General features: G+C 30.9%; 2 protein-coding genes across 2 annotated transcripts; one reads left to right on the forward strand and one right to left on the reverse strand.

Moving 5' to 3' along the window:
- Positions 1 to 697: 697 nt before the first annotated feature.
- Positions 698 to 3,508, forward strand: LOC132309046 (uncharacterized). Its single transcript, XM_059807400.1, has 2 exons — positions 698 to 2,647; positions 2,792 to 3,508. Exons 1-2 carry the CDS (start codon positions 698 to 700, stop codon positions 3,506 to 3,508), a joined length of 2,667 nt encoding a protein of 888 aa, XP_059663383.1.
- Positions 3,509 to 21,910: 18,402 nt separating this feature from the next.
- On the reverse strand, positions 21,911 to 22,425 carry LOC132309047 (TMV resistance protein N-like). Its single transcript, XM_059807401.1, has 2 exons — positions 22,364 to 22,425; positions 21,911 to 22,307 (listed from the first exon to the last, which is right to left on the reverse strand). The coding sequence occupies exons 1-2, from the start codon at positions 22,423 to 22,425 to the stop codon at positions 21,911 to 21,913; spliced, it is 459 nt and encodes a 152-aa protein (XP_059663384.1).
- Positions 22,426 to 24,145: the final 1,720 nt, after the last annotated feature.

Here is a 24,145-nt window from a genome sequence, read left to right on the forward strand (position 1 = left end):
GTTCATCGGCCAGGATAGGATTGATCTCTCAGGATCAGCCATCTAAGGCCGATAAAATCATTTTAGAAAAAACCACCTTTGTCCATGACACAGCAGTTGAGGCCGTTGAATGTTAAAGTATGGGTTGAGGGTCAGCCAATCAATAGGGTTTTGGTTGACAATGGTTCGGTGGTGAATGTCATTCCATCAACTACTTTGAAGAAATTGGGTAAAACCATGGATGATGTAGTTCCAACCGACGTGGCCATCAGTGGTTTTAATGGAGGATCTAGTAACACCAAAGGTATTCTACCTTTGGAAATTACTATTGGCGGTAAGACATCCTTTACGGCTTTCTTTATCATTGATTCAACCGCGGCCTTTAATCTCCTTTTAGGCCGAGATTGGATTCATCCTAACATGTGCATCCCATCAACCTTGCATCAAATGTTGATTTTTTGGGATGGAAATGAGGTAAAAATTGTTGAGGCCGATAACAAACCCTTTATAGCTAGAGTGTATTCGGCTGAGGCTGCACTTTATGATGAAACTGTTGTACCTATCAAATTTGTTGGCATTAACAGGATGGGACGACCAGCAGCGGCAACAATGAAGAAGAATTTAATTAATGCTGATATTAAAGAATTATTGTCAGAAGCAGCTCGGCCGAAAATTGATATTTTCAGGTCGACCATCAAGGACATTGAAGATGTTACTGATGGATCACAAAACCAATGAAGAAAAGAAGCGGCAAGCTTTCAGGGCTGCTTGCATCAGACTGAAAGCATATCTGGCTGAGAAGAGACTGGCCAGAGAAGAACAACTATATGAAGAGGTATCGGCCAGCACGGCCGATATAATTAAAGAAGGTTTCGAAAAACTGGATGCAATCCAACTTGAAGATTTGGAGTCAGCCCCTTCCAGGATGGAAGATAATAAAGCAGAGGTGCAAGATCCTTTATTGGAAATAAATGTTGGTACTAAAAAAGATAATCGGCCATTATTTGTTAGTGCTTTGCTTGAGCCTAAATTACAGGCCGATTTGATTAAATTATTAAATGAATATAAGGATTGCTTTGCTTGGAGTTATGAAGAGATGCCTGGCCTGTCTAGAAAATTGGTAGAACATAGATTACCGATCAAGAAAGATTTTCAGCCATATAAACAACCACCAAGAAGGATGTCTTCGGAAGTAATGCTCAAAATTAAAGAAGAAATTGAAAGACTTCTTAAGGCAGGATTTATTCGAACAGTTAGGTATGTTGAATGGTTGTCTAATGTTGTTCCTGTAATGAAGAAGAATGGCAAACTTAGAGTTTGTGTGGATTTTCGCAATTTAAAAAATGCCACTCCAAAAGATGAATATCCAATGCCTGTGGCCGATCAACTTATTGATTCGGCCGCTAAGCATGAAATATTGTCTTTTATGGACGGCCATTCAGGTTATAATCAAATCTATTTAGCCGAGGAGGATGTTCATAAAACGGCTTTTAGATGTCCTGAGTCAATTGGTACTTTTGAGTGGATTGTGATGCCATTTGGCCTAAAAAATGCTGGGGCTACTTATCAAAGGGCAATGAATTCTATCTTTCATGATATGATTGGCCGATTCATGGAAATTTATATAGATGATGTGGTTGTGAAATCATCGGCCAAGAGACACCATTTGGAACACTTGAAAAGGGCCTTTGAAATGATGAGGATTCACAAATTGAAAATGAACCCATTGAAGTGTGCATTTGGAGTTTCAGCCGGGAATTTCTTAGGGTTCTTGGTACATAAACGAGGTATTGAAGTTGATCAGAACAAGGTCAAAGCTATTATAAATGCTAGGGCCCCAGCCAACAAAAAACAAGTGCAAAGGTTCCTCGGCCAGGTAGGTTTTCTTAGAAGATTTATTTCTAACCATGCTGGCCGAGTGCATGTCTTTTCGACTTTAGTGAAATTAAAGTCACATGAGAAATTTCATTGGGACGAATCCCATCAGAAGGCCTTTGACAAAATAAAAGAGTATTTGGCAAACCCCCCGGTTGTAATGCCTCCAAGAAAGAAGTGGTCGTTAAAGCTTTATTTATCGGTCGCAGAAGAATCAATTGGTAGTATGCTCGCACAAGACAATGAACATGGAAAGGAGCAAGCTGTCTACTACCTGAGTAGAGTACTAACTGATGTAGAATGCAGATATTCCTCAATTGAGAAGCTTTGTTTATCTTTGTACTATTTGGCCATGAAGTTGAGAGTATACATGCGGCCTGTTGATGTTTACATTCTTTGTCAGACTAACGTGATCAAGTATATGCTATCAAGGCCATTGATCATTGGCCGAATAGGTAAGTGGGCTTTGGCTTTGATGGAATTCAATTTTATCTACGTCTCACAAAAATCAGTAAAAGGAAGGGTTCTGGCTGATTTTTTGGCCGATCATCCTTCAACTGATATTGATCCATGGGTTTATGATGAATTGGAGTCATCAGCTATATTTTTAACTCATTGGATCTTAATGTTTGATGGATCAAGCACGGCTGATGGAGCAGGAGCAGGTATTGTTATTATTTCGCCAGCTGGCAGAAAGGCTTCATTCTCTTTCTTTTTAGATTTTAAATGTTCAAATAACCAGGCCGAATATGAAGCGCTTATAATCGGCCTGGAGATTTTAATTGAAATGGCTGTTAGAGATGTAAAGATTTTGGGAGATTCAAACTTAGTCCTTAGCCAAATTTCTGAAGATTTTAAGTGCCTAAGTTGGCAATTAAGGCCGTTTCATTCTCTGGCCACTTCATTAATTAATCAATTTGATAATGTTCAACTTAAGTTTTGGCCGAGAGGGCAGAATAAGGAGGCCAACAGCATGGCCCAAGCAGCCTCAGGAATAAGAGTACCAGTCGGAATAGAAGATCAGTTGATAAAGATAACACGAAGATCTTTGCCGTCGGCCGAATTGAGAAATACTATGTTTGATACTTGGACAATTGATGTAGAAGATTTGGCCGACGATGACTGGAGGATACCATTTATAATGTTCCTTCGAAATCCAAACATCAAGGCTGATAGAAGTATTAAAAGAAAAGCGATCAACTTTGTGCTTCTAGATGGGGATCTATACAGAAAAGGGTTAGAAGATGGGCTCTTACTACAATGCATAAGTAAGGAGGAATCACTTCAGGTTATGGCCGAGGTACATGAGGGCCGCTGTGGGGCTCACCAAGCTGGGATTAAAATGAGATGGCTGATTCGCAGGTATGGATATTATTGGCCGAGAATGAGGAAAGATTGCATAGATTACTCAAAAGGTTGTCAAGCTTGTCAAAGACACGGGCCGATTCAAAATGTACCAGCAAAAGAATTACAGCCAATAATCAAACTTTGGCCATTCAGAGGTTGGGGCCTTGACCTTATTGGTAAAATTAATCCACCATCAAGCGAAGGCCATCACTGGGTGATTGTTGCCACAGATTATTTTACTAAATGGGTTGAGGCCAAGGCTTGCAAAGCGGTTGATCAGCAAACAGTGATTAATTTCATGGAATAAAACATCATCCAAAGATTTTGGATTCCAGAAACACTTGTTTCAGACAATGCAACAGTATTTAGGGCAACTGATGTACTACAATTCGGCCACAACATGAATATTCATATGTCAGCCTCTACGCCATATTATGCTCAAGCAAATGGCTAGGCCGAATCTTCAAACAAAATTTTAATAGAGATCATTGAAAAAATGATCAAAGATAAGCCAGAAGGCTGGCTGAATTATAATCAGCCAGAAGGTTGGCCGAATTATAATCAGCCGTTGGTGGTAAATCAAGATCGACCGGTCATTGATTATCTTAATCAGCCAACGACGGTCGATAAGGTTCAGTTGGCTGATCCTATTAAGCAAGAATATGGTAATGGCCTTAAGCGAATATGTCGACCAATGTACAAAAAGCCAAAATCAGCCACATCCGACACTCAAACATCTACCATATCTGCCAAAAAGGGAGCAGATGATGAAGTCATGGAGGTCGACAATGATATTTTCATACCAGGTAGTAATGTGATTGGCCAGGCTCCCAAGGAAAAGTTTGATGAAGGGAATCAGCCTAAGGTTGCTGAGAGCAAACCGTCAGCCACTCCAAGTGCTAAAGTGGTGGAAGAATTAGAAGAATAATTGAAGGAAACACAATCTGCTCTAATTCAACATAGTTGTTGCCTTCAGCGAAAGGTTATTAACCGAGGTAAAATTCAAATTTTTCATAAAATAAAAGTCCAAACTCGGTTTTCTAACAGAAGTGTTCAAGAGAGATTCACTTCTTAACGAAGTAAAAGAATTTCAGGATCAAATCGGCCAGATTACCAGAATGCTTGGCCGAGAGTGGTATATAATCCTCAGCCAGAACCATCATTGGCTGAGAGAATTCTTTTAGCTCGTTATCCTCAACCGAATTTCAAGAAAAGAAAGCGGGGATGGAAACTAAAAAGGGTTAAGTGGAGAAAAAATTCGCGGAAGAAAGTTTAAAAATTCAAGAGGATCAGCCATCAGAAAAGCTCTATACTGGCAGAATGTTGTTCTTTTAATGGAGAAGCCAGTTAGATCGGCCCAAATAATATTACATAACAACTTGATCCCGGCCGATCACGATCATACCTTACTAGTAGAGTTGGGAAACTTCAATGGTGAGGTCTATCATGTTTTGAGAGGTATCAGCCAGCTTTGTGGGAATAATAGAAGAACCAGGATCGGCCAGCCCTGGCTGACGCAAAATAAAGACCAACATAGAGGTGGTTCGGAAGAAATAAAGTCTAGAAGCTCGCTGGCTACCAGTTTCTTTCATGTTATAAAAATTCCAAAAATCTTATCGGCCTGAGTGGCCGATAAGACATTTGAAATTTGAGGGGCATTTGTTGGTACCAAAACTTGGCAGCCATCTCAGCGATGACGTGGACCAATGAAAAGCTGATAAGTATTTTTAACATGGCGTAAAGGGAATCAGCCAGTTAAGAAATATCAGGAGCAAGTATTGGAGAAAGTTATTCAGCCACTTCATTAACAAGGCAGTTGCTAAAATATAGCAACAAACATTTGACTTTATTCAAGTTGGGTTATCAACAGGAAAGGAAAGACTAAAGTTTTAAGGAAATCAGACAACTGAATTCCTATTTTATAGGAATTCTAGTTGGATGGAACAAGGAAAAATACAAAAGGCAGCTGCATCATGAATATAAAAGCGATAAATGGATTTTGGGCCATTTAAGGGAATGAAACGGGCTGCTAAACTTAAGGAGGGGAGTTGCTAAAAATTAGCAACTTTTCAGCAACTTTCTAGCAACGTTTTAGCAATATCTCGGCAACTTACATGTGATTAAATCGAGGAAGGTTGTTTTTACAGAGATTTCCTACTGAAACAAAACAAGAAAGGAAGCAGAATAACAATAGGATTTGACTGAGTTCAAATTGTGAAGAAAAATAATCAAAGAAAGAGAGATTTTCTAGCAATAACTTAAGAAAATAAGTTGAGATAGAACTTCTATAAATAGAAGTATTGTATTCCATTTCTAACTCGTCCAGCACCACCACAAAACATGCATTTCAACTAAAAATGTTTTCAATTGACTCTACGTCATTTTTCCTATCAATTTCTTTATTTCAATTTAATGGCAATTGATTAGATCATTGTCAACTATTTCGATTCAGCCATTTACTTTCTTTCAATTTCAATTATGCGAATTTTAATTACGCAATTTTAGTTAGGCCTTCAATTCAATGGCAATTGATTAAATTCTTGCCATTGAATCGTAGTGACAATTGATTAAATTCTTGTCATTACTTGGCTGATGGCAATTGATTAAATTCTTGCTATCACGTTTCAGTGGCGATCGATTAAATTCTTGCCATTGTGTTTGGCTGATGGCGATTGATTAAGTTCTCGCCATCACGTTCGGCCGGCGATCGATTAAGTTCTTACCGCCTGTCTTCACTCGGCCATTCCATCCATTCAAACATTCATCAGCCGTTGCATTTCTTTAGACACTCTAAAAAGTCCTTGCTACAAACAAGGCATAAAAGAACCTTGCTGGGAGTTCTTACTAGTTTCTCTCTCACACAATCGCCTGAGAGTCAGCCATCGGAAAAAGGGATAGGCTGGTGTTCAATTACATATTTTGGGTATTTTGTACAAATACTCTGGCACGCCCACGAAGAGTCCATCGACCGGCGTAGGGAACAAAAACCGCGCGAACAGTATGGTATTAAAGTACTATTTCATATTTTAAGAATCGTCTCACTTTAATTTGTGAGTCACAATTTCTTAAAAGTAACATTTTTTATAAAACAGAGAGAGTAATAATGTACTTAATTTATAATTACTTTATTTATTTTATTTTTACAATGAACCACTATAATAATCAATTTTAAGAATCAAATAGAATTTATGTAACATTTTTTTGGATTTAAAATTATTATTTACTTAGTTTATAAGAGGATGGAAACATTTACGCTAATTTTATTTATTTTGTTTGAATTTAGTCATGTTTTATTTTAATTATTTTACTATAACAGATTTATTTATTTACTTCTTTATTTATTTTTGTCCTAAAAATTAATTCTCACACTGTACTTAGGGAGACTTCACCCTTTACCTTTTGTCTTGAAATGAGAGAAAGTACTACTACGTCACGTACTTTACACTAATAGACATTTTATTATATATAATATATATATATACATATATATATATATATATATGTGTGTGTGTGTGTGTGTTAAAGTAATAGACAGTATGATGACGAAAATAATTCAAGTTTAATTATAAAAATTTATATAAAAATAGATTCAATCAAATTTGTACTTATTTGAACATGCACTTTTTTGGCAATTATTTTACTCATGTAATATATTACACAGAAACAAACATACATGATATGAGATAGCTATGATTTCCTAACATTTCCTCACCACAGTAAAGGATAAAAATTCATATTGAGATTTTTCACAATGAAATCTAGTGATAAATCCTAAAATTATTATGATGATAGAAAGTTTGAGAGTTTAAAGTCATCGTATGAAAATTAATAAAAGAGAAAGTAATAAAGTATTATCGGTGCATTTTTTTACCCCAACATGGCTTTTGTACTGGTCACAGTGATACATACTACAGTTAATGTTTAAGCAATTTTCTATGTCGGTAAAAGTTGGGCTCTACAAGAAAAAGTAGACCACAAAGTTCTAAAATTTTCATTCTTATTATCATTGCATTCGAATAATTACAAAAGTGTGAACTAGGAAAGTAATGAAAAATGCTTCCATCACTTCTTTGAAACGCCATATGGTACTACTGTCAGTGACATTGACCCCACACGAAAATGATGATGTACAAGCAATTTCCCACATCGATCCTAAGTGGCCGTTAGTGAATACGGGAATAATGATATGAAAGACTAGTACTATTATTTATTTAATTTTTTTTTTTTAAAAAAAGTGAATTACTTTCCACAATATATTCAACTTTCTAAAAACTAGAGATGCAAAAAAAAATTGGGACCGACCTTTTTGAATCGTGCCCTTAACAAGCATCTTTCTAACATTAATGGTCGTTTGGATTAAAATTTATTTATTTTTATAATTTTTTCATTATATTATAATTACTGATTAATTATTTAGTATGCTTATTTCATTTTGCTTTATATTTTGACTAAATGCTCAACAATTATGTTGAATTTATTATATTATTTTTATATTGTGCATGGGATGGATGACAATTTATTAGTTTTTTTTAAAATAAAATAAAAAAATTTATTATTGATATGAAATTGTGACATATAAAAAGTTAGTAAAACATGTAGAGCTGAATTTCAAGTATGTACCCATTTATATATATAATCTTTTATTAAATAAATTATATGAAAAGTTTTGACATATATATATAATTTATTTAATAAAACTTTTCATATAATTTATTTAATAAAAGATTAATTGATACTCATACTTATTCAAACCGGTACTTTTTCATAATTTTTATTATTTTTTCATAATTATTTTATTGTGTAATGGCTCTATATCTTTTTGGCTTTCCGCGTGGGGCCAAGTAATGTAGTGGGGTTGGGCACCACCATTAAATTTTTTAATAATTCTACTTTTATCCCCACTTCAATCTTTTGCTCCCTCGCTTTTTTACTTCACCATTAAAATTTTCAGTGTTTAAATTCTCCCTATGGAATAAAGGGAAAAGAAAACAAATGTTTAAAGTTTTTATCTCGTGGTTGGCATCTTTTTACTGGGAACAGATCCTCTGAGGTTTACCCATAAAAAAAAAAAAAAAAAAAAAAAAACACTTTCTCGTCTCTTCCTTCTCTATCCTATATATAACACACACACACATATATATATACACACAAGGCTAGAACAAACCCAATTTGCTCCTTTTCTTGATCCGCCATTGACAACTCTCTCTCTCAAACCTCCTCTTTCTTTTTTTATTTCTATGTCGCTCCAGAAAGTTGTGTATCTCATCGAATTAGGTTTAGAAGAATCTATTGAAAAGTGGCGAACAAATGCTTCAAACCTTCAATCAACAAAACTGTTCAAGCTTGAAGCCTTCGAATCAATTAATAATTCCAATGCTTAGTGATGGCAATCAACAAAACTGTTCAAACTCTTAAATATATATTATTGGAGAACTATAATTGAATTTCTTAAATCAGATATAAATACAAGTTGAAGGATCATAATCAATTTTAATTGGAATTGACAAAAATAAAAAATAAAAAATCCATTCAACAGTAAAGAAGAGAGTTGAATCGTATATAATCTGTAGTTATATATATATATATATATATATATATATATATGATATATATAGGAGAGAGAAGGGAGAGAGGAGAAAGAGAAAAAATTTTTTTTTTTTTTTTAATGTGGATAAACATGTAATTTAATTTAAGAAAGTGCAGTAACTTTTAATATATTATATAGGAGAGAGGAGAAAGAGAAAAAAAAAAAAAAAAAATTTAATGTGGGTAAACTTGTAATTTAATTTAAGAAAGTGCAGTAACTTTTAATATATTTAGTGAGTCAAAGAAGTTGTTGATGTGACACATTAATGGTAGTAGGATTAATACTTATAGATGCTTAGACAGAATTTTTATTGGAGGGGATCCATTCCTTTTTTTCCACCATTCATGATTTTCATGTTGACTGCAATTAATGTTGAAGTAATTTCCTAAGTCCTACCTTGTTAAGAGGTGCAAAGTTGGATGCCTTTATAAAAGGAAAAACCAGACCACAATGTTGGAAAGTTTTCGTTCTTACCGCCATCGTGTTCACACAAATAATGACAAGGTTTGAATGCTTTACTGTTCATCCAATGGTGCTGCTTTTGCTTTTGAAAATGTTTTTTCTTTGAAAAGGTTGCTACGCGTTATTTATTTATTGATTTAATGTAAATAATTACATACATAACTCCCACAAATTTTCACTATGACACATAAATCTCCCCTTAAAAACAAGAGATATTTTAGAATCTAAGCCAATGACTCAGTGATATACTACATGTTATAAAGGTCTCATTTAAATTAGTTTTAATTTATTTATTTATTTTTATCTAAGCAAGAAACTCATACACTTATTTTGTCCCTATAGAGATTTGAATTATTTATCTTTTACTTTAAAAGATGAAAAAGAAGGATAATATTACAAACCTTGGATATTATAAGCTTATTTTAAATTAACACTTTAAATACTAAAATATAGTAAACAAGTTACATATTATATTGAGCATATTAAAGTGGTCTCAGAGTTAAGAAATAATAATAATAATAATAATAATAATAATAATAATAATAGAAGAGATTCAAAGCACCTTAATACAAGTAATTTAATTTAAACTTTGGTTGTAATATGAATTAAACTTGCTACGGTCCGATTGCATGGAATTAGAATTATTATAAAAATACTTTAAACTTTGAACTAAGTTTTTATTTTTTAATTTTAATTCCAAAGTACTAATTTCATATGAAATCGAATACAACTAACGTTTTATTTTAGTTTTAGTAAACCATTTTCAAATTTTTTTTTTTTTTTTTCCAATTATATTCAATCAAAATATAAAAATTTAACAAAAACCTAAGTTATTATGTTAAAAAAATTGCAAGAACACCATTTTAAGGGGGAAAAGATGATAACAAAAAGGTAATATATAATTATTGTCAATTTCTTGTGGTTGACTGCCTTTCCCCACCATTATGGCTTTTTGTGGGTCACATTGACTAAAATTGCTAAAAAAAGGCCAAGTTATTATTTTTTTTTTCCACTTCCCATCCGGATCCGATATGGGACAAGTCTTCCCTTATAATATTTTCTTCCACCTGAACTCGCAACGCCCTCGTTGTGGTCGGGCCACCTGTCCACTTGGGGTGGCTTACCCGGACGCCTTCCGGGTCGGGTACCTGACCAGGCACCTGGCGTGACACCGGATCAAGGGCTGGGTCTGACTCTGATACCAACTGTAATGTGTGTGCGCTTGCCCCTTTATTTAAAAGCTCAAACTGTTAAGTAATGCTGCATATTTACTCATTTATAATCATGTCAATTTTCATCCGAATTCGACGTAAAACAAGTCTTCCTTTGTAATATATGCCTACCACAAAAACAATGAGAAACGCATTCATCATCACAATTTTGAAAGTAGTGAGAAACTCACTCATCTCTTGTTTCCAAAGTAGTGAGAAACACACATCAATATCTATGCTGTTTGATCATTTAAAAAGACCAATACAAAAGTTATTGCGCATTAGAGTACGACAGGAAGATAATATGATTGTTTATTTATTTTTAATATTTTATTTTATTTTGTGTCACCGAACAACATTGCATAGGCATCACAATTTCATAGAGAAAATGAATATAGTAAAAAAAAAAAATTATGGCAAAAGGCAAGCACTAATATTTGGAATACTATATATTTAATGGCAACATCAATTGTCTAATAAATCAGTTTCACACTTCTTTTTGTAGAGTTAGTCCCTCTCAACCACAAAAGAGTAGACACATTTATGACGCTCTCTCTCAACCCAATCATAAGATTTATATACTTACATTGTGCAAGTCAAATATAAATCAATTGGACCAAGTAAGTTCCAATCCCTAGTTTGGTACGCAGGACCTTTGTTTAGTATGACATAAAAGTAGGAATTCAAGTTTTATAAATAAAATGATAAAATGAGAAAAACATCCTTAATATTTAAATTTTTTGATAGATATTACCATAATATATATATATATATATATATATATATATATTTGGGTATATAGGTGCGTTAAGTTTGAAAAAATGATCAAAGAAGGACTTGTTTCATTACAAATTTAGTGATGTGCAATGTAAATGACATTTTTAAGATATAAAATTTCGAAAATAACATTTAAGGCTTTTCCTTCTATTTTTTATTTTTTAATTTTAATTTTTCTCTTTCCTTTTCTATCCCTCACAATCTGAAAATAAAAAAAATAAAAAACTCACGGAAGGATTAGAAAGCTCCTGAAACTATACAATTATTATATCAATGCCATTTGTTTAATTAGCTAATTTCAATTGGCATTCACTGATGGTCCATTTAATTAGACAAAAACTAATCGTGGAGGGTGAAATAAATAAAAAGGAAAAAAATCTTAAAGTAAAGTCCATTTCATACCAACAAACATGAGAACAAAAATAAAAGGGAGAGTGCAAAACAATGAAACATCCACCAAACAAAACAAGCAAACCTCAATAACCTATACTACACCATATATTTAAGATCAATCTGCACTAAATCATTGTTTAGCAAAATCTTGCAAGGAAAATAAAGTTTCCAACGTTCATTTGATTGGTATGAATTTAAATTAAAAAAAAAAAATACTACAAATTACCATTTCATAATTTAGAATACGTGAAACTTACAAGGAAAAAAAAAAAAGTAATTAGAGGCAAATTGAGGTCGGGTTTGTGGGCTGCCAACATGTGAACTCAGACAAATTAGGGGTTTCTAGGAATTTTCAAAATACGTATATGTGAGATCAATGACTTTTAAATATTTAATTCGGAAACTATTTTAAATAAATAACTTATGATATAATAAATTATAAATTACCTTCAATCAACTTGACAAAATAATTTGCAAAGAGAAGCATATTGCACTTGAAATAATAACATTACCTTCATCTCGTCAAATTCAACCTCAACCAAACTTTTACAACCAATGAGATGCAATTCCTCTAGACATGGCAGGAAAAATAGGATTTTTTACCAGATTTTTGCAGTAACTGAGATCAAGGAATTTTAACATCTTTGCAAACTGTTAAAAATAAATACAAGGTAAAATAAGTTAGCTTCAATTGGCGAGACAATTATTATTTTTCAAAAAACAAAAAAATAAATAAAAAATAGCGCGAGTAAAATAATCATCTTACTTTTGTATCCGTTCAAATCCCTTTGATCAGGCTATTACGTAAGTGGAGTTGAACAAGTTTTTTTGGACAAAAATTGTTTGGCAAATATTCTGCGGGATAGCCACTCCAATTAAGATATCTTAACTCTTTTGAAAGATATGTAAGGCATCCATCAAGTTGCTCTCCACTGATTTTGAGTATTCTTAGCTACTTTATCTTTGCAAAGGCATCAGGGCTTACACCCTCCCTTGGAATTGTCAATGCCTTCTAAAGAGAATCCTTTCTCAGGTAACATAATGGTTTTGATATTTTCTGTCACCTACCAACCAAGAAATATAAACTTAACTAAAACTATACAACTTCAAAGAAGACCACGTGGACATTATAATACAAGAATTTTTTTTTTTTTTTTTTTTTTTTTTTTTTTTTTTTTTTTTTTGGCACATCTTGCACATGGAAAGAAACTAATATATATGCCTTCAACACATACCGTATTTTCAATGAATACTTCATAAATGTCTTCGTAAGTCCACAGCCTGCTACGCTTTCCAAGATTTTTAGATTCCTAATGAACAATCTCTCGACCCATTTCTTGTATCAAATCATGCATCTGGAGCTCGTTATATTTTGATATATTGATGAGGGACCTGTTAGTGAGAACTTTTAATCTAATGACCGGGTGAAATCTGTGACTCTCAAAAATTCTCTCTGCAAATTCTTTTTGAAATCCTTTGAAGAAACATGCGATATCGAGAAATATAGCCTTCTGTTCTTCATCAAGGCTATCATAACTTATCTTGAGAACATCTTGAATTTCTTGGGGAGGTTTGCTGATCGATTTATCCAATTCACTTTTCCACTCATCAATGCTTCTTTTACATAAAAGAGATCCCAAAACTTAAAGAGCTAATGGAAGACCTTTGGAATAATATTTTACACAATTTGAGAGTTCCCGATAAATTTCTACAGGATTGTCCTGTAAACTTTAATAATTCGTGTTAAACCATTAATCACAAATTTACATGAATCCCATATCTTAGAACTTCATGATTTTCACATATCTATAATGCATAAATAAATTGTTAGATATAAATACCTCGATTCATGATATCAAACATTGTTGAGATTAAATCCAACGTCTAGATCATTTAACCACGAACTAATCTACAACTCTGATCAACAGGCAAAGGTGAAAACTGGTTTCTCTCTCTTGGCCTTTTGCACACATAAAACTTTTACGTGTTGTATCATTAATTGTACATAATTGATAGAATATATGCACTTTTATAAAGGCAGAGAGATGACCAATTTTCCTTTTAGTAACATAATTATACTTTCCATCAAAGTAAGAAATAAGAAAGGAAAACACTTCTCCAATAAGTAATTACCAAAAATGTAATTTATAAGTTGACTAAATAATATAATATTAATCTGATATTTATTTTATTTAACCACCAAATAATATGTCACATGTCCAAATCATGTGGGCCACAATTAAATAAATAATCTTACATTCTCCCACTTGGCACATATGATAATTTCTGTAGTGGTTTAGTAAAATAGTCATTAGTGTGCACCATAAATCAGATTAAGGTATTAAGTTGGTCATCATAAATATTATGGTAAACAAACTACCAATGTGAGTCGTGGCAGTTGTATGTCCCTAAATGACACAGTCCCTTCCATGTACCACAACACTAGTAACCTATTCAACATAGTTTATAAATGAGAAGTATCAACAATGATCTAACAATAATGTCTTTTCCAAGACTATTCCTATTGCCACTTATTAAAATAATACATACATGTACATTAACTAATATGAAATATCAAAAACACATTTAATGAGTGCAAAATGTCAAATATATATAAGCATTGTTAAGCAATCCACAATTAAAAAATAATCATCATTGATTACATTTAAGACCTATTCTTTTAACATGTTTTATAAATGTCTTGGGTGGTAGTCTATTCGTTAATGGATTGCAATCATAAGTTGTGTGCTTATATATTTAATAAACATTCGTTATTTCTAAATATCTTCTTTAATGATAAAGTATTTCAACTTTAGAATACTTATCATTTTTCATACAAGTAGATCAACAATTGCAGCATAAATTTTCAGCAATCTGAAAATGGTACAAATAACTCCAAATCCTGAAATAAATTCAGCAATAATAAATTGTAACCTCAAAGATGCTACAAATTAAAAATTTATAACACACAAAGTAATAAAAAATTACTTTATACTTTTTCATAATATTGTTTTTCCAGCTAAAAGAAACAAATAACCAATTAAAAAATGTCTTCCTAATTGTGAACATATAATCTTTTATTATATGCCAACTTGTATATACATCAAACTCCACAATATATGCATAAGAAATATTTTTGCTTCTTTACCTTCTAGCTAACTCATTCTTTGGGATTGCATTAGGCTGAATTTATCCCCTTTTATATATAGAACAATACTGGTTGAATAATGTTCCATACTAAATCTTTCTAGAACTCTTTCAATATATGCTTTCTGAGATAATCCTAAAAATTCACGTGATCTATTATGAAATATTTTTATTACTATCACGTAGGATGCCTCATCCATATATTTCATTTCAAAGTTCTTAGAGATAACTTTTAATTTCATATAATAAATTAAGATCACTACTAGTAAATAAAATATCATCAATATATAGAATCAGAAATATAAACTTAATCCTACTAACCTTCTAGTATATACACTGATTAATAGTGTTTTCCTTAAAACCAAAAGAAATAATGGTATCATTAAACTTAATATACCATTGTTAGAAAAGCTTGTTTAAATCCATATATTGGCATCTTAAGTTTACAGACCATGAATTCTTTACCCTCTAATGTGAAGCCTTCAATTTGTTCCATATGGACTTTCTCTTATAAACTCCCATTCATAAAAGTTGTATTCACATTAATTTAATGTAACTCTAAATCATAATAAGTTACTAATGCCATAATATTTTAAAAGATCCCTTCTTAGATACTGGAGAGAAGATTTCTTTATAATCTCTTCATTCATGGCACTAATCTATTTAGTAAAATCATTACTGTTAATGGCTTGTGAATATGTAACTGAATCTATATATATCTCACTATATATCAAAATCAGATTCTTGCAAATATATCATATAGTCATCCGGAATAGCAGATCTCATTTCTCTTTGAGATCGTCTTAATGTTATTTCTTATGATTCTTCTATAATCTATCCATTGGTGAAAATCTCATTATAGAGTTGTTGATCATTCAATTATTCTTCATTGTTATACAGTTTAACAACTGAATGAATAATTATTTCTTTAAAAGTTATGGATAAATAAATTTATACCATAATTTCTTGAATGATCACATTCTTATTTTTATCACTCCCACTGACTTCATCATTCTCAATGAATCTGACATTACCAATTTCAATAATTATCGTACTATGTTTAGGATAGTAAAATTTGTACCATTTAGATTACTTAGCATCCACAATATTATGGGTAATGAGAAATTACTTAACATACTCTTAACCAATTCCATAAGAGTACGATTACGCCTTACAGCTACACATTTCTGCTATGGCTTATATAACAAAGTGTGCTGAGCACAAATGCCGAGTTTAACAAACGGTTAAAGTATTAATCCGTTTCATCATACTTTCCATAATATTCACCACTTCTATATGACCTTATGATTTTCACTTTTCTATATATCTAATTGTTTTTCAACCTCATTTATATATACTTCAAGAGTACCCACTGCTTGAGATTTTTCATACAATAAATAGATATATGCATAATGTGAAAAATCAACTATAAAGGCGATAAAATACTTTTCTCCTCCAAAAGATGGAATATCAAAAGGTCTACAAATGTCTGTATGAATAATTTCAAGAAGCTATTTACTTATTGTGACTCATTTCTTTGTGTGTTTGGTTTGTTTACTCTTAATACAATACACACACACACCAAAATCAGTAAAGTTTAGATTCAGAAGAATCACATCCTTTACTAATTTTCCTAACATTTAACTAGATATTGACCTAGTTTTTTATGCCACAAGAAAGATAAATTTTCTATTAATTGAGCTATGCTTAATTCCAACATTATGATGCAAGATCAAAAGGTTTTTTAATAAATAAACTATAAAGTTTGAATTTACAGAAATCATCAACAATAATACCATAATTCACAAATTAGAATTTCTTGAATAAATATCATTATCAAATTTAAATGAAAAACCATTAATATAAAGTTTTGAAATAAAATCAAATTATATGAAATTGAATAAATATAAAAAGTTTAAAATAATTTAAATAAAATTCACTGTGTAACATTAAACATAATGTCACAATAGTTTCAACAAAACTTTTTCCCAATTATCTTAAATAAGAAATTCTTATTTGAATTTGTGATTTAGGCCATAAGAAATTCTTGCATCTATTAGGATTATAAATATTAGTACTTAAGTCAACTTATCATGTATTAGAAAGAATTTCAATAAGTAATTCGAAATATACAAAAGCCAAAAGCTTACCATTCTTTTTCGAATCATTCTATATATTTCATGTAATCTTTCTAAAAGTGTTTAATACATTAATGACACTTTTTCATTATTACATTAATTTCTTTTAGTAGATTAACCTAAATCTTTTAATTTTTGGGTTTTGTTCACTTAATGCCTTTTCAGGCTTATTCCCAAAATTTATTTATAACTTCTTGAGTCATCAAATGAACATAATGATTACCTTGCTCCTTAAGTCTTGTCTCCTCCTAAATTAACATAATAGTCAATTAAGTCACTTTCCACTTGTCTTAATAGTGTTAATTTGAAATGACCATACTGAATAAACAAGAAATTGATAATAAATTGAATAAGAAAATTTTCATTCACAATCATCCATAAAGTTTTTAATTTTGCAGCAACATTAGTTATCTAAAAATACGTTCATACATAGTACGAGTACCAATAAAAAATGCATAGCAGTTATATCAATTAATAATTTTCATTTTAGATATTTATCTACAATACGAAAACATTTTTATAATCAAATATTCCTTAGCACTATCACTATCATTATGGGAAACAATTATTCGCATAACCATAATACTTAATCCGTTCGATCTCTCCCAAGCTTTATGGAGAATCTTTTCTTCTTCACTGTCTTTATCAATAATAACATTAGGTTTCTCAATTTAAAATACTAAATCTTTGATTTAGCACACTTAAATTTTGAACTTAATTTACTCATTCCATTATGAGAAGTTAGTCCTATTGAGAAGTAGAATAAATGTAGCATGCGTATTAAAGGATGTAATAAAACAAATAGAAGAAGATAAAATACTCACAACAATAATGCTTTGAGTTAACAAGATGTATATATAACTTAAAAATATAAATACAATGTATAACTATAGTACCCCTTTAAGTGGCAACTGTAAAATACTAATAATGATGCTTATTTGTATTTGTATGTATTATTTCATTGGTGATGTATTATTTAATTAAACAGATACGTTACCTTTGGATATCCTATATCTACCTAATTAAAAAATACATGCAATCCCTTAATTTTCATTTAATCACTTGAAAATCAATTCCCTTTTGGAGAATTATTTCTCATAATTAAATAAACTCAATATTTATGAATATCACAAAAAAATAATAAGTATCATAATTCATGAAATATTGCAATTATATTTTCTACTAAAATTAATATTCATCAACCATTATGGTTAGGCTACTTTGGTAGCTACCAATCTTTACATAATATGAATATTAAATTAGATAGTAACTAATTTATGATTAATTATGTCTACTACAAAAATTAATATTCATCAATCATTATGATTGTGCCACTTTGGTAGCTACCAATATTCACATAATATGAATATTAAATTAGACAGAGATTAATTCATCATTAAGTTATATTTACTACTTATATTTACTACTAAAATTAATATTCATCGACTATTATGGTTAGGCCACTTTGGTAGCTACTCACCCTCACATAATATGAATATTAAATTAGTTAATAACTAATTAATCATTAATTTACCCATTTAACATTATACACACATATTTATACTGATCGATCCAAATTTAGATAGGTTCGATCCCAGAAATTTAATAGTCCAAAAATTCAATAAAAAATATTATTTTACTTTATATATAATATATATATATATATACGTGTATTTTATTTTCGGACTAGAAGGTCATAATTGAATCAATTTAAAATTGATTCTCCATTATGTATGTATGTATAGGTACAAAATAATTAGTTATTTGAATGTCCAATAAAATAAAATAAAATTTCTAAACTCATACATTATTCTAAAAATTTTAAATTTTTTTTAATATAATAAATAAATACACATACTTTTATTTATTTAATATATATATATATATATATATATATTAGAAAATAAAAAGTACGGATCTTTGAAAGCATTGGACAAGTTATATCTTCAAAACAATAACAAATAGTTCTTACAACTTTTCAATTTCATGTATGATTCAAATCATGCACGAAAATCGAGAACATAAAGCATATATGTTGTTTGTCTTACACGCATTATGCATTTGTTTGAACTATTACTCATATATAAACTATCATGTAAACTATATATTAGTATTCAACTTTCAGTAATTCAATTTGGCTCGAAAATCAAGGTTGAAAATCAAAATAAATTGTTTGGTATATAAACCGATCAAGATCTGCCCTTGAGAATTATAAGACATTATACAACCAAGCCCATAAGACTGATCAACATGAAACTGATCAAAAATATACCTCCGATTCCAAACAAATATACTATACAAATTATATTTTAAATGTATACATATTATTTATGCAACTTTAAAGGAAAATAATGAGTTCCTAAACTATTAGCTCTGATGCCACCTGTAAACTTTAATAATTCGTGCTAAACCATTAATCACAAATTTACATGAATCCCATATCTTAGAGTTTCATAATTTTCACATATCTATAATGCATAAATAAATGGTTAGATATAAATACCTCGATTCATGATATCAAACCTTATTGAGATTAAATTCAACGTTTAGATCCTTTAACCACGAACTAATCTACAACTTTAATCAACAGACAAAGGTGGAAACTGGTTTATCTCTCTTGGTCTTTTGCACATATAAAACTTTTACGTGTTGTATCATTAATTGTACATAATTGATAGAGTGTATGCACTTTTATAAAGGTAAATAGAAAACCAGTTTTCCTTTTAGTAACATAATTTTACTTTCTATCAAAGTAAGAAATAAGAAAGGAAAACACTTCTCCAATAAGTAATTACCAAAAAGGTAATTTATAAGTTGACTAAATAATATAATATTAATTTGATATCTATTTTATTTAACTAACAAATAATATGTCGCATGTCCAAATCATGTGGGCCACAATTAAATAAATAATCTTACATGTCCTACTCGAATGCATGCCAACTGAAAAGTTCAAGTGCTTCTTTATCATCTAATATCTCAGTTTTGTATGTTTCAATATCGTACTTCCTTAACAACCTTTCATCCAAAGTAGTTATAATTATCTTATTTCTCGAACCAAAACCAATTTTCTCTTTTCCCAGCTAGACTCTATAATTGCTTCTCATGATTTACGTCATCAAGAACTATAAGAATCTTTTTGTGCTCAAGTCTAACCTTTATCTCATTCATTCCTTGGTCAGAATCTGATATCTCTAAATAATTATCCATTAGGGTCTTTCTGAGAAGTTTTTGTTGTAGTTTAGCTAGTGCATCTTGCCTGATTGATCCATCTTGCTTGGTTAATTCTTCCCTCATATTTCGAAGAAAACAACTTTTTTCAAATTCTTTTGATATTTGGTTGAAAACCGCTTTGGCAACGGTTGTCTTACCTATTCCTCCAGTTCCACAAATCCCGACAAAGAGGTTACCCTCTGACCTTTCATTTAACAACATGATTATATTTTTTGCTCGAGAATCAATACCCACTCCGCACTTAACAACACTTAATGGTGTAGGTGGTAATTGTCTTGAAATGACTTGAACAATTTGTTGGATAAACTTGTCCTCATTCGTATCAAGTATAAAGCACATTAAAATATAAGTACAGTGACAACAAAAAACGGTGACAATAAAAAACAGAGAGGGAGATGGTAGGGAGAGAAATACATAAGGGTGTGTTTGGTAAGGTTGATTTGGAGGGATAGGGAGAGAAAATAAAAGAGAGGATAGTGTAAGAGTGTGTTTGGGTAGGTTAAGTGGTGAGATAAAGAGGGATAGGGAGAGAAAGGGAGGGATAGCTATCCCTTCTTATCACTTGTGGGCTTCCTCTCCCAATTTGAGAAAATAGGGAGAGATAGGGAGGGATAGTAAGTTATAAATTATGGGTTACCAAAAATACCCTTTACAAATCAACATACTTAAAAGTAATTCCATTTATGTCCTAACTCTATCTAGAATAGCAGTTAAGAAGCCACTGTAATTCAGCCGATTGAAGTTTGATCTAGCAACAAATTCACAAAAAGATACAAGATTTTATTGGTGATCATCTCACAGAGTCCCATTAGCATTTTTTTAGGGGCGGAAATTGAATCTAACAAAAAAAAAGATTTTGCAATATGTACACAGATATGTACATGATCCCGTCAATAGCATATAATTTTAAGATGGCAGTACCAAATTTTATAATTGTGATTTTATCGTTTAATGTATTACTTTTTCTGTGGGCTTTAGGCAAACAATATAATTTCTACTTCCCGGTTGCTTAGGTTGAACGAGTCCTATCTAATTTTGTTTTTACCTATTATTTTTATTTTTTACTTTTGTTTTTACCCATGACATTGAACTATAAAAAAGAAATAAGATTTTGGAAATGGATAATGTATGAAGTGGTTATGAAAGGGCAGGATAGTAATTTTGTCACTATCCTTTCTTTTCTTTTCTCTCCTCTATCTTATCCAAATAAGAATAATTATCATTTCTTTTCTTTTCTCTCCTATCTATCCAAACACGAATAAAAATTATTACTATCCTTTCTTTTCTTTTCTTTTCTCTCCTATTTATCCAAACACACCCTAAAGGTTTAAATAAGTGCTTGTTCACTATGACTTATATATATATATATAGGGAAAAAAAAACAGTTGAAAGGGTTTAAATAAGTGCTTATTCATCTAAATATTTTTAACAAGCCATTTGCTAGAAATAGAATGGTAGTTGAAAATGCTGAAATCCAATTAAAATTTAAAAATATAATTACATTGAAGTACTAACATTAATTATAGATATTGAAATTTTCCACCATAAATTATAGATAAGATAAGAAATTGTATTGTATTAGGATGTTAATAATGATATATACATTGAAGTACTAAGCTAGTAATAATTGATAAAGCAGAACATGTATAAGGAATCTATATTGTATTAGGTTGCTGATATTGATAAAGTGGTTATGTTTTACCACAAACTATAAATGAATTGAAATAGTAAATAATGAGTTGAAATAGTAAATAATGGAATTAAATATACCCATTTGCTGCATCTTGTAAATCCAAGCCGCTTATATTTGCAGCTTCCTCCAGAGCAGCCCTCCATCTCTTCACCCTTTCCATCTCCTTCTCATGAATTTTTTCAGGCTCTGTAAATGCTTCCTCAAAACTCCTCTTCTGGTGCCGAACTTCGGATGCTTTGACATGGTAGAAGATGGGCAAAACTGTCTGTCCCTTGTTCCTCCTGCACTCAAGGATCTCCACCAATTCATCCAGGCACCATGACGAATTAGCGTAATTCTTGGAGAAAACGATCAGGGCAATTCTTGATACATTAATATTTTTGAGGAGCTTCGGAGATATGGATTTTCCTCTCTCAAGCTTTTCATCGTCCTTAAAGGTCCTGATTCCTCTCTGATCCAGAGCCCTGTAAAGATGGCCCACAAAGGTTTTGGAGTATCTTCACCTCTAAAACTCAAGAACACGTCAAACTCCCGAGACGGGAGAGGAGGAGGAGGCAGTGAAGAAGAAGATGAAGCAGCCATAGGAACCTTGCTTAATTGTGTGCCAAATCCCTTAGAGCTAGAGACCAATTAATGTATAGATATATATATATAGAGAGAGAGAGACAAAATGTAATAGCTACGTACGCACAGTACTCTGCATATGTTAGTGTTGACATTGACTATGTGCAAGCATTGTTCTTTCCGTTGGCCTACGCGTAAACATTGTCGTTTTATAATAGAGATCTTTTCATGATCTCATTTTATAATTAATTGTCATCTATAAATTAGAGATCTTTTCCTGATCTCATTTTATAATTAATTGTCAATTTAATTTATTGATGCGACTCTGTCTGGTATTCATACACACACACCTCCATTAAGTCTTGAATCCATGATCTCCCTTTTAAAAATAAAAGCCTAAGTACCGTTAAGCCATTAAGTTCTCATTTAATAGGTTTATAAAATTATTAATAAATTACTTTTATAGTGTATGATTGTGACATAGAAAACAAAAATTACCAAAAGTAGCATTAAAGTACTATTATAATAATGTACTTAATTTATAATTACTTTATTTATTTTATTTCTACAATGAACCACTATAATTATCAATTTTAAGAATCAAATAGAATTAATGTAACAATTTGTTTGGATTTAAAATTATTCTTTACTTAGTTTCTAAGAGAATAGAAACATTTTACTCTAATTTTATTTATTTTGTTTGAATTTAGACATGTTTTATTTTAATTATCTTCATTATTTTAGTATAACAAAAATATTTATTTATTTATTTTTGTCTTGCAAATTAATTCCCACAATGTACTTAGGGAGACTGTACCCTTTACATTTTCCCTTGAAATGAGAGAAAATACCAATTAAGTCACATACTTTTTGGTTACACTAATAGACATTTTATTTATTATATATATATTTTTGTTTTGATGTGATAATTTTTATATTTGATGTATAAAACACAAAAAAATAATGCATATGATAAAGTAATAGATAGTAAGATATGATATCGAAAATAATTCAAGTTTAATTATAAAAATTTATATAAAAATAGATTCAATCAAATTTGTACTTATTTGAACATGCACTTTTTTGGCAATATTTTACTCATGTAATATATTACATGGAAATACACGTGATATGAAATAGCTATGATTTCCTAACATTTTCTCACCGCTATAAAGAATGAAAATTCATATTGAGATTTTTCACAATGAAATTTAGATAGAAAGTTTGAGAGTTTCCTAACATTTTCTCACCGCTATAAAGAATGAAAATTCATATTGAGATTTTTCACAATGAAATTTAGATAGAAAGTTTGAGAGTTAATACATACTACCGTCAATGTTTAAGCAATTTTATGGGTTGGTAAAAGTTGGCTTTTATAAGGAAAAAATTTTCATTCTTACTATCACTTCATTCACACAAATAATTACAAAGGTATGAACTACGAAAGTAATGAGAAATGGTTCCATTAGTTCTTTGAAATGTCATATGGTGCTACTATCAGCGACATTGACCCTACATGGAAATGATGATGTGCAAGCAATTTCCCACATTGACCCCGAGTGGCCTGTTAGTGAATACGGGAATGATGATATGATAGACTAGTAGTACTCTTAATTTTTTTTTTCAAAAAAAAGTGACTTATTTTCCATAATATATTCAACTTTTTAAAAACTAGAGATGCTCAAAAATTTTGGGACCGACCTTTTGAATGTTGCCCTTAAGAAGCATCTTTCTAACA

The sequence above is a fragment of the Cornus florida genome, unplaced genomic scaffold (assembly GCF_030987335.1).
Source record: "Cornus florida cultivar Cherokee Brave unplaced genomic scaffold, ASM3098733v1 CherokeeBrave_3.0.0_Hap2_Chr05, whole genome shotgun sequence".
In the NCBI taxonomy this organism is placed as follows: domain Eukaryota; kingdom Viridiplantae; phylum Streptophyta; class Magnoliopsida; order Cornales; family Cornaceae; genus Cornus; species Cornus florida.